This window comes from Venustampulla echinocandica (assembly GCF_003357145.1).
Source record: "Venustampulla echinocandica strain BP 5553 chromosome Unknown scaffold_0, whole genome shotgun sequence".
Classification (NCBI taxonomy): domain Eukaryota; kingdom Fungi; phylum Ascomycota; class Leotiomycetes; order Helotiales; family Pleuroascaceae; genus Venustampulla; species Venustampulla echinocandica.
Window position 1 is genome coordinate 3464780 of NW_022474205.1, and position 12923 is coordinate 3477702.

General features: G+C 47.6%; 3 protein-coding genes across 3 annotated transcripts; 2 read left to right on the forward strand and 1 right to left on the reverse strand.

Annotated features, from left to right (window-relative positions):
• Nucleotides 1-254: 254 nt before the first annotated feature.
• On the forward strand, nt 255-1751 carry BP5553_01080 (uncharacterized protein; the record flags this gene model as incomplete). The annotated part of the gene is made up of 3 exons (XM_032009703.1): nt 255-402; nt 494-726; nt 783-1751. 3 exons carry the CDS (start codon nt 255-257, stop codon nt 1749-1751), a joined length of 1350 nt encoding a protein of 449 aa, XP_031873757.1.
• A 969-nt stretch (nt 1752-2720) lies between these two features.
• Nucleotides 2721-4509, forward strand: BP5553_01081 (Metallo-dependent phosphatase; the record flags this gene model as incomplete). The annotated part of the gene is made up of 4 exons (XM_032009704.1): nt 2721-2735; nt 2786-3625; nt 3676-4202; nt 4251-4509. The coding sequence occupies 4 exons, from the start codon at nt 2721-2723 to the stop codon at nt 4507-4509; spliced, it is 1641 nt and encodes a 546-aa protein (XP_031873758.1).
• Nucleotides 4510-5696: 1187 nt separating this feature from the next.
• Nucleotides 5697-6315, reverse strand: BP5553_01082 (uncharacterized protein; the record flags this gene model as incomplete). Its single annotated transcript, XM_032009705.1, has 2 exons — nt 5697-6045; nt 6116-6315. The coding sequence occupies 2 exons, from the start codon at nt 6313-6315 to the stop codon at nt 5697-5699; spliced, it is 549 nt and encodes a 182-aa protein (XP_031873759.1).
• Nucleotides 6316-12923: the final 6608 nt, after the last annotated feature.

Sequence of the window (12923 nt, forward strand, 5' to 3'; positions counted from 1 at the left end):
AATGCGGAGTGTAAGAACTTACGAAGTTATATACGGAGGTACGTAGTATGTACTGTACAGAGTGACCGGTAAGTTGGCTCCCTCGGCACCAAACCCTGTGCCTAACGGTTCTCCACGCCGCCAACTACTAGATCCCTGTTCCCGCACCACAGATCGGCACAAGCGGCCGCTAGCTGTGTTGACTCTTCCAGTTCCCATGTGAAATCCGAAGCTCTAAAATATTTGAAGCTTTTGCCAGACTCGGAATCTTTTCGATGACAACGCTATCGAGGTCCATTGCACATGGTTTTGTGCGCAGCACTGGCGCGGGTGTGAGGCCCAGGTTCAATCCCCACGGTCAAGCTTTCCCATCAATCTGCTTTCCATGCAGGCGTAGACTCTTCTCCAATGGAGTAATCCAAGGTACGTCCAAATAACAACCCATTGACATGAAAACAACCTTTTCCCGCCCCTCTGCCCACTAGAGCACTTTTGCTAAGTGGGTTTCTGGCAGAAAACGACCTGGTTCTGTTGAGGCGCATAGATAGCCCGGGTACGAACCCAGTTCTTTCGCAACGCCTAAAACCCAATGGAAGGGTCGAGCTTCAGAGGGACTATATCCCGCACGAGAGGATTATTAATCAATCACTACGAGATGTGGTGAAAACGAGGAAAGGAAAGGAGTATCGAGTGTACCAGCCATCGCTCGGGCAGTATACAGACTTTACTCCCAGACTGGTAACACCGGTAAGGCCATATGCTACGCCCAAGTCTATATGTAACTAACAGATCGCTCTCAAAAGGTATATTCCCAGGATGCTCATGCCATATTGGCTTTACTGGACCTCCACCCAACCACACCCGGCTCGACTGACGCCACTAATACCGACAGACTCGAGATATTTGAGGCTGGGACCGGCCACGGTGCCTTAACGCTGCACTTGGCACGAGCCATACACGCTGCTAATACCACTCCGCCAACGATTCCAGACAATGAAGACGTCTCACCGCTCGCTGAAGGTGGTGGGAGTGTCGCGATGAATGAGTTGGCTGCGGCAGAAAGGAGTGGGCAAGAAACATACCGAGCATGGCGAGCATCTCGCAGAGCGGTCATCCATTCCCTCGACTCCTCCTCACGCCACTCCGCGCATGCTGAAAGAGTCGTCAAGAACTTCCGGAATGGAATGTATTTCCACAACATCGATTTCCATGTCGGCAGCATCAACGAATATCTCTCCGAGCGGCTAACAGAAAACGGCGGAGTTCCATTTCTTGACCATGCCATACTCGACCTTCCAGGCTGCGGTGACTACTTTGAGATCGCTTCAGCGGCCCTAAAACCAAATGGTTCGTTGCTTGTATTTTGCCCAAGCATTACACAAATCAATTCTTGTGTTCTTGATAGCAAAAAGAACGGTTTCCCATTATTCCTAGAAACTGTGGTAGAGCTGGGCACCGGAGCAGGAGTAGGAGGCAGGGAATGGGACGTTCGACAAGTTAGACCTCGAGCATACGTCAAAGCCCAGGCCGAGGCAGCCAAGGTAGACCAACCGCAGCAAAATGATATGGCCGCGGCGGATGAAGTAGTGGCGGGTGTACATCCACATGAACCAGCAGCAAAACTCAATTCAGATGGCTGGGAACTGATATGCAGGCCGAAAGTCGGAGAACGAGTTTCTGGTGGAGGGTTTCTCGGGCTATGGCGCAAAATGTGCTTTGGCCAAAAGCTTCCGTCCGAGAAGCCGGAAGTGGATAATCCTACTGAGATGTAACATCTAGTGAAGATGTGGTAAGCTCCTATTTATGACTATCTTGGGGCTTAGCCGTACAAGCACTATTTAGGCTTAGGTCACTCTAGGCGCCAGGAACCATTCTCAAACCGACTACGCTAGCCCATTCTATCTTCTGGGCTGGTGGCTCTTCAAGCACTCCTGACAGAATGATATGGGCAGCCTGCCTCCCTTAGTTCTCCGCTCTGGCTGTGGTACAACCATATCTAGATATTCTATGAGTTAGTGGTCTGGTCATCTCTGCGGCTTATGTGGGATTTGATACTTGGGGAATATACGCCCTGTTTTGTTCACTTCCCGCAAGGCTATTGGGGAAAGTCAGAGTTTATAATATTGATATCTATATAATTGGCGGAAAGGCTAAGATAGAGGAAGGGTGAAGGTACTCCTCAGGGGAGCTTACCTAGAGCTTCTGTGGTTGTGATGTTGTTATCGGACAACAGATGATTGTACTTTTATAATGTTGAAGATCCCATTTATATAAATAATCTACAAAATGACAACTATGTACTTCGTATGTAACTATTTGTGAACCGTTTTCAGACACGAAGGACAGGTCACGAGACTGCCGCGAAGTGTGCAGGGATGTGGCGTTCTGGAGTGGACTTAACATTTGGCATTACGCTTCCTGTGCTTGAAATCTGGGGAACTTGGAACCAAACCCAACGACCGACAACTTAACTTAATCTTTGTCTTCATTCTGTCCACCCTTTACTTCTGCCTATACATCCTTGGTATTTTGCATTTTGGGGTGAGATATGCAGTCCTGACATTCCCACGCCCCCTCCCACTCCGAGTCTCGCTCCCGGATGGAACAGCAACGCCAGCTCCCTCGCAGAAGCTCAATCAGTGCTATACGAGTAGAGTAGCTGCCACCATACCAGCTCCCAATAGTCTTGACGGCTCCATCTACATCCCATCTCCATCGCACTGTGAATCCACTCACCAACGATGACGAGAAGGATTGTGTGTAGAACGTCCCCCGTTGAAACGGTAACTTACTGACTGCAATTTAGGTCCGTACAGCGTGCCAGCTTGCGGTGCTCACTACCTTCTCCTTTGTTATCATCTTCTTCCTCGACAATAGATTCCGAGTCCTCCCCTATGCCCTACACAATGTGATGCCCGCACACCATGCAGGGCTTGTCGTCACAGATATGACGGTCACAACATGCTCACGGGTTAATCTCTTTACAAGCTGCAAGCTGGACGCTAACGAATGGCACCGAATCGAGAAGGATTTATACTTGGGCAGCGGATGGGTCTCAAGCGCATTCGTCCATGTGAAGCGGAAGAAGGAGGAAGAACTCTTGCCCAACGAGAAGATTGTCGTCGATGTTAAAGTTGGAAGGATAGATCCCTCAAATGGTCAAACAGGGGACGGCCGTGATCAATGGGAATCAAGACCTGCAGGCTTATGGCTGAAACGGTCTGAAAAACGACACTCGAGGGGCTCCAAAGCTGTGACTGCTGTGGATATATTGTTTGGTGCAGATGCGGTAGATCCACGCCCTGGGTGGGACACAGTGGGCACACCTCTACTTTTGGATACGTCGGGGGAGGTCCAAGAGGCTCAGCTCAGTGTGAGACGTGGAAACCCCCCAACACCCCCAAAGGCCGTTCCTCGAATACGCGACAATGGGAAATTTAAGATTATGCAGCTGGCAGATATACATCTTAGTACTGGGACAGGACTTTGCAGAGATGCAGAGCCCCCTGACCTCAACGGTGGGAAATGCGAGGCGGACCCGCGAACCCTCGAGTTCGTTGCTCGATTGCTTGATGATGAGAAGCCCGACCTAGTAATTCTCAGTGGGGATCAGGTCAATGGGGAGACAGCCCCGGATGCGCAAAGCGTAAGTTAGATCCGTAACTAGGTCGACAAAACAGCACTAACGTGAGGTAGGCAATATTTAAATACGCGGAATTGTTTGTCAAACGCAAGATTCCTTATGCCTCAATATTCGGCAACCATGATGACGAAGGCTCATTGCCTCGGGCGCAACAAATGGCGTTGATCGAAACTTTACCTTACTCTCTCTCGGAGGCTGGGCCTGAAGATATCGATGGCATTGGCAACTATTACGTGGAAGTTCTGTCACGCGGAGGCTCAAGGCATTCAGCTTTGACTATATACTTGTTAGATACCCATGCATATTCGCCTGACGAGCATACATTTAAGGGGTATGACTGGTTGAAAAAGAGCCAGATTGATTGGTTTAGACAAACTGCCCAGGGGCTCAAGAAAGCTCACGAAGGATATACGCATATTCACATGGACTTGGCGTTCATTCATATCCCACTGCCAGAATTTACTGATTCAACGCTCCCTCGAAAGGGGAGATGGAGAGAGGGCGTTACCGCTCCAGGATTCAACTCCGGCTTCAAAGATGCGTTGGTGGACGAGGGTGTTGTGCTCGTAGGCTGTGGACAGTACGTTATGTCATCCGTTGTTGAATCTACATACTAATGGCTAAACAGTGATCACGCAAATGAGTACTGCTCCCTAGCATCAAATGAAGCGGGAAATCCAGCCCTTTGGATGTGCTACGCAGGCGGCGCAGGCCTAGGGGGGTATGGTGGTTACGAAGGCTATCATCGCCGCATACGATTCTTCGACATCGATATGAACGAAGCTAGGATATCGACATACAAGAGAGTTGAGTATGGGGATACAGAGAAGAAGATAGATGAGCAGATCATCGTTGATGGAGGCAAAGCTCGGCCGCTTCAGACGTAAAGAGTTGAGGTCTCGTATATAATATGGCGTTCCAGGGTTAGTTGGCGTTTGGGAGGGAAGCCCGTTGGTACAAAGAGATGGCAACGATGGGGTAGTATCTAGCTGCCGGATTTTATGTTGTATTTTATTAAGTGATGTGTGTATTGAAATAGCCACCGATACCATTCCTCTGATGCAGGATTTCAACATTATCAAGCATAACGTGTAGTAAAAGTCTTGCTTGAGTATATGCCGAGACTAATGACAGCCTACCTTCCAGACTGGTCTAGAACGAGCTTGGAAGTTGGAACGAAACTGCCAGATTAAATTCAAGGCTCTATCCGATAGCCAAAGTTGGTCGACTGAAAGGCTACGTACGCACTTCGTACCTGTAACTTTAACCGTAGACTGGTTCTAGAGTGTGGGGGCAGTAAGAAGAAAGATGATCTGCATTCTGCAGCGATCTACGAAGTACAGCCAGCCACCAGAAAGCATAAAGCATAGGCCCCACATGCTACGAGCACTGTATTCCACAGAGGCCTGAGGCCTGAGGCATTGTTGTGGGGCGTCTACGGCTACTGGCCAGTCAACATTTAAGCTTAACCTCTCAATATCACTTCCGCATGGGAATCTTCCGACAACAAAGGCTAATTTCAACAAACTACCTCACACTACTTAGTACATCCTTTCTACCTCCGAGCTTAGACTCCGTACAATAGCTCATTCAGTAGCGTCGGCAGGCTGCGGAACAACCAGTGATCGAGTACTTCACACAAAGCTAATGCGGCGGCTGAAGATGCTTGCTTGACTTTTCCACCCCTCCGAGCTCCCTTATCCATAGCCCTAGTCATTCTTGTTTTCCGCCTATCAAGTTCTCGTATCATTAGGGCAAGTGCCGTGCTTCAGTACCCCTGGTTATCACGGAGTTTGCAATCATCCGGTGGGGAGAAATGTTGAAGCGAGATATCAAATCATGGTTCTTGTGTCACAAGAAGTCTTTGGCTAGCGGTCTAGGCTTATACGCTCAATTTGTTCTTCATACATCATAAACTCGCAGAATAGGAAAGAAACATCCTCCCGTTCCGCCGTGCCATGAGACCAAACTACCTCCTAAAGGGCTGAAATCATCACATGATGGGGAACCCTTTCACGTTTTCTCAACCGCTGCATGGCCCTCTCTATTTCTGAGACATTGATGATAAACCCTGCTAATATGCCATTCTCCTCGGCATCTTAGTTTGGGGTGGTGGCCCAGTTGGCGACGGTGGGAGAGTAAACGCGGGAGGCTCAGGTCCGAGTGTGACTGGAGCAGGGATCTTGCTAGCAAGACCAGAAGCTGATGATTCTGGGCAATTGGTTGGCGCGGGCAGCTGCTTCTCTTCATAGCAGTGAGGAAGTCCTGATGCCGTCAGCCAGTGGATCACACTAGGGGCGGTTGAGCTACAGGGCTGGGGATATTCATTCTTACCGGTGATTGGGAAAGCCGCTCCATGGTAATTGCAACCCTCGAGGTTTTCGGTGCGGACGAAAGCTCCGTCATACAATTGGAACCATGAACTTGAAGTTAGAGTGCCGTTGTTAGCTATGATATTTCTTGCTTGACTCAACTTCATGTCCTTTCACTTACTCCTCATTCGTGCTGCAGTCAGCCCGGCATCCTGCGTGGAGAATGGCCCCAGGTGTAGCGGTTGCGTAGGCCTGGCAGCCATCCCATTCACAGTATCTTTCAGTTGCAGTAGCTGAGACGAGCGTGCAGTTGAGCGAGGCCATAGCCTGCTGCACGAATAGGGGGAGAGCGGCGATGGCGATAGATGCGATGGACTTCATGTTTGCGGCGATATGATATGAGGAAGAGTTTAGTTATTTCAATATGGAAATGCTCGACTTATTATACTCCTCTTAAGTCTATATAATGATGCCCAGACGCAATTTAGGCGTAAATAAAAAGACCGTCGATCCTCGGATAGATGGTTGTAGGTACCCCTCAAGGCGATCCTCCCTCCCGGAAAACAAACCATTTTTCCATGCGAATAGGATAATGAGATCCACCTCTATGCAAGATGTTTTCAAATCACGGTTACAAGTATGCTTCTGGGCAGTAATGCTAGCACAGCCTTTCAGGTACGGCAGTCAGTCGACGACCAACCAAGGAACATCCGGAGCCAATTTCATATAATTCAACATAAAGTTTTGTCCACTAAAATGACTATTCCGAGTTACACCCGCTAGAGTAATATATCTTTGACGTATCCGGTATCCGGTGGCAAGGCCCACAGACCATTCTGCAGTGCCCTATTCATTATCCTTAGGAATTGGCCTGCCCCCATAACACGTGCTTGTGGCAAACCCACATAGTCTTGATCATCGATCGCCTTGGATTTGCGGGGAAACTCCATGCAGTGAGGAATTGTGGAAAACGAATCAATTAAAATTAGAACCATTGGCGGTTTGTCGGCGGCAAATGTAACGTCTCATCGACTATGCTCTACCATTATCGTCTATGCTTCCCTATGGTATAAGAGTCGCAGGCGCCAAGCTAGTTGATAACGATGTAATGAAGCGAAGTGGGATGGGATGAATCATGAATCAACGACCATTTCCCCCGCTGCCCCAGGAGGAGATGCTTTGGGATATACGTTCGAAAAAGTTCGCCGATCAAAACCCCACATTATGCTAGGGGTCCTAGGTATCTATTATACTAGGAATATCTAACCATAGATACCCAGGATTAATCGCTACACCTTATTCAATACATCCTTAGATTCCAAACAGTTGTATGTTTAAGGCTGCCCCAAATCACTTCCCACATAGATCCGACAATGTGGTCTTCGAATCATTCATAGAATATTGATGTCCTTCCAAGACTACCTCAATGGGCATACGATTTAATTCCTTCATGCCTTGGCTAAAGTAAACCTGTAGGGTGGGGTTGGTGTTGCAAGCGGCCAAAATTGCGGCCCACCTACAAATTGTTGCCTCGGAAAATCGTAGAGGCGAGCCAGATCCTGCTCAAGGGCTTAAATGCTGTGTAACCCAAATAGTCTTCAGGGTCTTCTAAATGGACGGAGAAGCGGATTGGGTGAAAGCGGAACCTTGGAAAGCTACGGGAAGTAGAAGACTATCGAAAAATATATACATTGTCACAGGACTATACAATAATTGCTATTTACATGTTATAGTATAGCTTAGGGGGTCTCTTATAATTGATGTCTATTTCCCCCTTAGCAAGCTGGCTCGATGACGACTGTGCGATTTAAAAGTCATCAGCAAACAATATTTCCCAACTCTAAAAGCTTTAAATTTATCGCAATAAATCATGCTATCTTTAGGGTTAAATTTTTCAAGAAGCGACAAACCTTTACAATCAAAATATACACTATTAAGAAGCCAGCATTCTGTCGCAACTGGCCCAATATAATCATTGTATGTAAAGTATTACTTAAGTTGAGTAGAAACCCCACACTCAACCTATCCTATAGGAGGGTGAAGACTAAACAGCTGTACGTGGTGCCCTCTACGAATCTAGGAGAATTACTCTCCTAGAGCCAAGATTCAGTCAACGGCAAAAGCTGTACGACGATACGAATACAGAACAGAGAATTGCTGTGAGGCCGAGGCCATGGAAACAAGAAAATCACCCTTAAATCAAAGAGACAAGATCTACGACTCTCAAGTACCGTCTACGGACCTCTTGCGGCGATATGAAGCATTTGCTAGCAGAGTAGAGTTTTTACCCCTCGACTAAGATTTTCCCTCTCTCTAGGACTCGAGGTAATACGATACGAAGAACAGGGAATTTACTAGGGGAGGAAAACCCTAGCCTAGGAGTATATTTTTTATAACTTGTTATTTGGGTTATAGTGAAATATTAAGAGATCCCAGGGCAGTTGATATGGGCAAGAGACAAGGAGTAGGATGCAGGGAGAGAAGGAACTTAAAGCTATATTGATTTTTGGGTATATCTCTACTATCCCCTAGAATATATAGTAGTAATTTTTAAGGGCGTATAAAATAGGCTACCAGTCTATTAATATTAGCTAGTAAAGTCCCTAATATGGCCTTATACTCCGGTTCCTTTCTTTTTTACCTACTACCGAATATATACATAGAACTATTACCCGACATCCTCGCTTCTAAGGAAGAGACCGCCCTACTGTAGTCTTCGCCTTACGCAGACGTTAAAAGTAATAATCAATCAATCAATCAGCCCATCTAATATGGACTAGTAGGAGATCATAATCACTATCAAACTAATAAACTGGGAGCAAGATCGTAAGCGGTAAATTGGGCCGACAAATAGCGAACCCATCGGACTATATATATATTATATATAGAACGCTCTTGTGCAAGGTCCCCGTACGTCCATTGAATAATCCAAAAGTATACTCATAGGTGTGGATACAATAGAGAGACCAGTACCAAGTATTCAACTATTAATAAAGAACAGGTCAGCTGCCCCATGCCGGCGGTACGAATTGGCCCATACAGCCATCTCATCTACGAACCCCTTTCCATACCAAGGAAGGCGTCAAGCAAATGATAGCTGATGAATTCGCTAGCGACTATTCTAATAATCCATGGATCTGTGGCACCGTTCATATGACCATTGGCTATCCAAAACGCTTGAGCTGAGTTTGGGGCGTTACATATGGCATCGGCTGCTGAACCGCCACAGTGAAGAGTTTTGCATCAAGCTAATACGAAATATAATTATATATATCTTAAACGAGGACATTCAATAGAGTTCTAGAGACATATAGCTGCGAGGATCTCTAGATATTATTCATTAGCTCGCCCGGCTTCTGGAATCAATAAACAGTGGTTTTTGAAATCCGTGCGAGAATGACACCATTTCAAATATTCATAGGAGATCTAGGGGTAAAGCATATTACAACATCGCCCGCACTCAACGATTTAAAAGACACCCCGCATGCTAGGAGCTATAGTAGTTTAATTCCGAGTTCGATGGAAACGTTGAAAGAATAAAAAATATCAAAGGCCTGACAACTTGAAAGTACTTTGTACGTCCCTAATAAAATTGCTGCGTATTTTTATACTCCTCTGAATATAATATGCCGTTGGAGTGAAAACTGCCAACATAAACACTATATTTGCCAACGCTCATCCCGATATCACAATCGAGATATCGGCCCTCATAGGGGTTTGAGGACGAGCCATCACCTCAAGTCTAGTGCAACATACAACGATGGGATCCCTAGCAGGCTTGGAGCTATATAGGAGGAACTATTACAGGTCCTAGCAAGGTCCATCCTCTAGGAACGGTTGAGGAGTAGGTCCGAGTTGATCTACTCCTTCGGCCCTTCGACACTACTTGCAGATGGTGTGATGGAAAGTAGAATGTGCATAAATGTAAATATACAATCCAAATAACTCGCTGACGGTCAACATAATGGTACCTTACTAAATTTGAAGAAACCGCATAAACTAAGCATCAAACAAGGAGTATATAGATGGTGCTGTGGAAATGACCGATTGTCGGCGGTATTGCGGAAGGAACGGAGCCTCCTAGCAGGGCGGCAGTATATGGTGAGGCACTTATCCTCTCTAATATCAAACCGCTGCTTTATCAGGCGTGATTCGGCGCTTAGCTGTTGATAAAGAGTCTTTGGGTAAGGTTGTGCCCAAGGACTCCTCGAAAGTTTGAAGCTATGATGAAGAAACGGAGTACACTAATATTCCCAATCAAGATGCTGCAACTCTAAGTTTATCGCAGCCCTTGGAGTTTCGCAATAGTCGAATAACAAAATCATTGCAGACTCATAAAGAAATATGAAGATCACTATCTTCCTCCCTAAGAAATGGGCGTACTCGCGGGCATAAATGCCTCATGCCACACAGCTCAACTTCACAACAAGATCCACAAATATATCGAGCGCTATTATCGACTTCTTAGAAACTAAACAGCTAGGCCCACTTGAGCATCTAAAAGTAACTTTAAAGATTTGACCATGAGTTGTTAGTGCTTCGGGGCCCCGCAGTTGCTCCATACTATAGGATATGATATGAGCTTTCGTATTGGGTTAAGCTGTTTTGGAAAAGAGTAATATGGGGAAATCGGCCCTTTTTGTACTTCGTCCTTACTCCGCAGTTGACGCCTTTCTGGATATTGGGGAAGATCACATGACTGGCCTTGGACCCTGAGTTTGCTCAGCTCGACAATCCCAACGATCTTATGGAGTTACACACATGTAACGCAAAGTTGCGATCGTGACGCTTAGGTATTTCGTCCACATCCACATCCACACCTTGTGTTTCCTCATATATTCACGTTATTATTATTGTTGTTGTTGTTGTTGCCAATGCGTCTTGTCGGTTGCTCGGAAGCCAAGCCCCGGAGAGCGGCCCCGGGTAGGCAAAGGACCTCAAGGCCACATTCATGCGTGCATATCATACCTGGCACGGAATATGGTACTTATGTACAAAGTATGGGCAGTGCATGATTCCGTGTTTCGGGAGCTGGGGGAAGGATGCGGATTCCAGTTATTGACTTCCATTCTTCCAGAGTTGGGAGTATTGTTCGGGGCGGGGCGGGGATTGACTCAGGGCATGAGACTTGGTCGTGTCACCATCAGAGACCGGATGGACTCTATTTCCATCTGGGTCAGCCAATTGCGAACAGTCAAGGGTCACGGATAGCCACGGATGGCCGTGAATGGAAAGTTGGTCGAAGACATGAAGAACAAATCGTGTGGGGAAGAAGCCATCTCCTTGAGCCCTGAGCCTTTAGGATCCCCCCGAGATTCAGAATCCTGCGCTCAGCCGGCCTCTCCTAGCTGACAGCGGAGGACATCTTGAATTGAGGCAACCCGACGCCCTGGCTGTCTACCAAGTAAAGGGAAACGAGGACTCCGTGAACCAATGCTGACGATGCTGGTGGGAGCAGCAGCGGCGGCGATACGGGCATAAACTGCCACTTTCCATCTCCTTCGCACTGCATGCATGACCACGACATAAATAATCGACGTTCCGAGTGGGGTCTTGGACCTGCAACATCAGCCGAACAGAATTGACACAGAAAGGTTACAATAAGTGTCGACCAAGAGAAGTGGCGAGGGTATTGGCACCTTTACTTTTACCAGAGGGGACGACTACCCAATACTCGGTAGCTTCTTCATATTGGAATAATAGCATTTCGAACTTCTCCCCCTGCGACCCCTGAGGCCTGAGCTTGTTGTTTCCGGTGGCGCCGAGGCGGGGATGAGGTCCTGAGGAGGATAAGCCTGAGAAGGATGAGCGATGCCTCAAATTCACAATGCCTTCAGGCCCCCACCACTCCGTAATTACAGAGCGCTCTGTCAGGACTCAGGAGTTACGAAGTCTTGTTGGCGCTGGGCCAGAGGAGCCTACGAACGGACCCAAGGAGGAATCAAAACAAACTCCTTCCGTACGGAGCATGGCAGTATTGTTATTGTTGTTTTTATGAGACAATGCATCACGCCGGTGAGCTTGGGAGAAACCGCTGCTCTGTATGAAGGAAGTATCTACGTACCTGTGCAAGCTGATGGGCGCCACCAGCTGTCTAGACTCGTCGGGCGGGCAGGGGAGCGAAGTTCACCGCAAGTCGGATCACCCGCCGCTGTTGTGGTTGTGAAACGTTGCGACTTACGAGTCTTTCGTACCTCCCGCCCTATATTTCGTCCTTAGCACTGCGAGGAGCACTTTACTATTTTGTACTCGAGTAGCAGCTGGCACGTTTTTCCTTCGGGAGGGAGAAGGCAGGCGGCAGCAGATCGATACGGATCGACATTCTGTTTCTTCAGGAACCCGTCGCCCAGTCTGGATCTTCGACATACGCCAGATTCCAGTTCTATCCCAAAGATCCGTGTTGAGGTATCTCAGTACCGGTGTGGGAGGGACTTTGGCTTTCCCACCAACAGCCAATAACACGACGTTTTCTGCCGATATTGGTTTTGTTACATCCACGCCACGGACGAGGTACTTGGCCACACCCCGCTGCGCTGTCTCCGGGCATAATCACCATATAATGCCAAGTCAGGTGGCTTGGCTTGGCTGGCAAATTGCTAAACCGCCATCTGCGCCCAGCTAAGGCCACGCGGCGGACGAAACGTACCCAAGGTGCCTGCTAAACATAACAATCGACCCCGGGGAATAGGTTGGGTCGGAAGTGATAAATAATAGTGAATAAGAGATCAGTAGATACCGTAGTACTGTACGAAGTACTAATAAGTGAATAATATAATAGACAGTGAACAGCAGACAAAGTGATCAATCATCCTGCTAGCCGCCTCGAGGTTAGCATTCCAGCGCTACTCCAGCATTCCGGCATCCCAGCTGGTCTTGTCCAGATTATTATTACTATTACCAGATGATTATTGCTACCGAAGCCCAGCCCAGCCCAGCACCGCAGCGCACAGCACAGCACGACTCCGGCACCAACAAACCCCCCCCCCAGG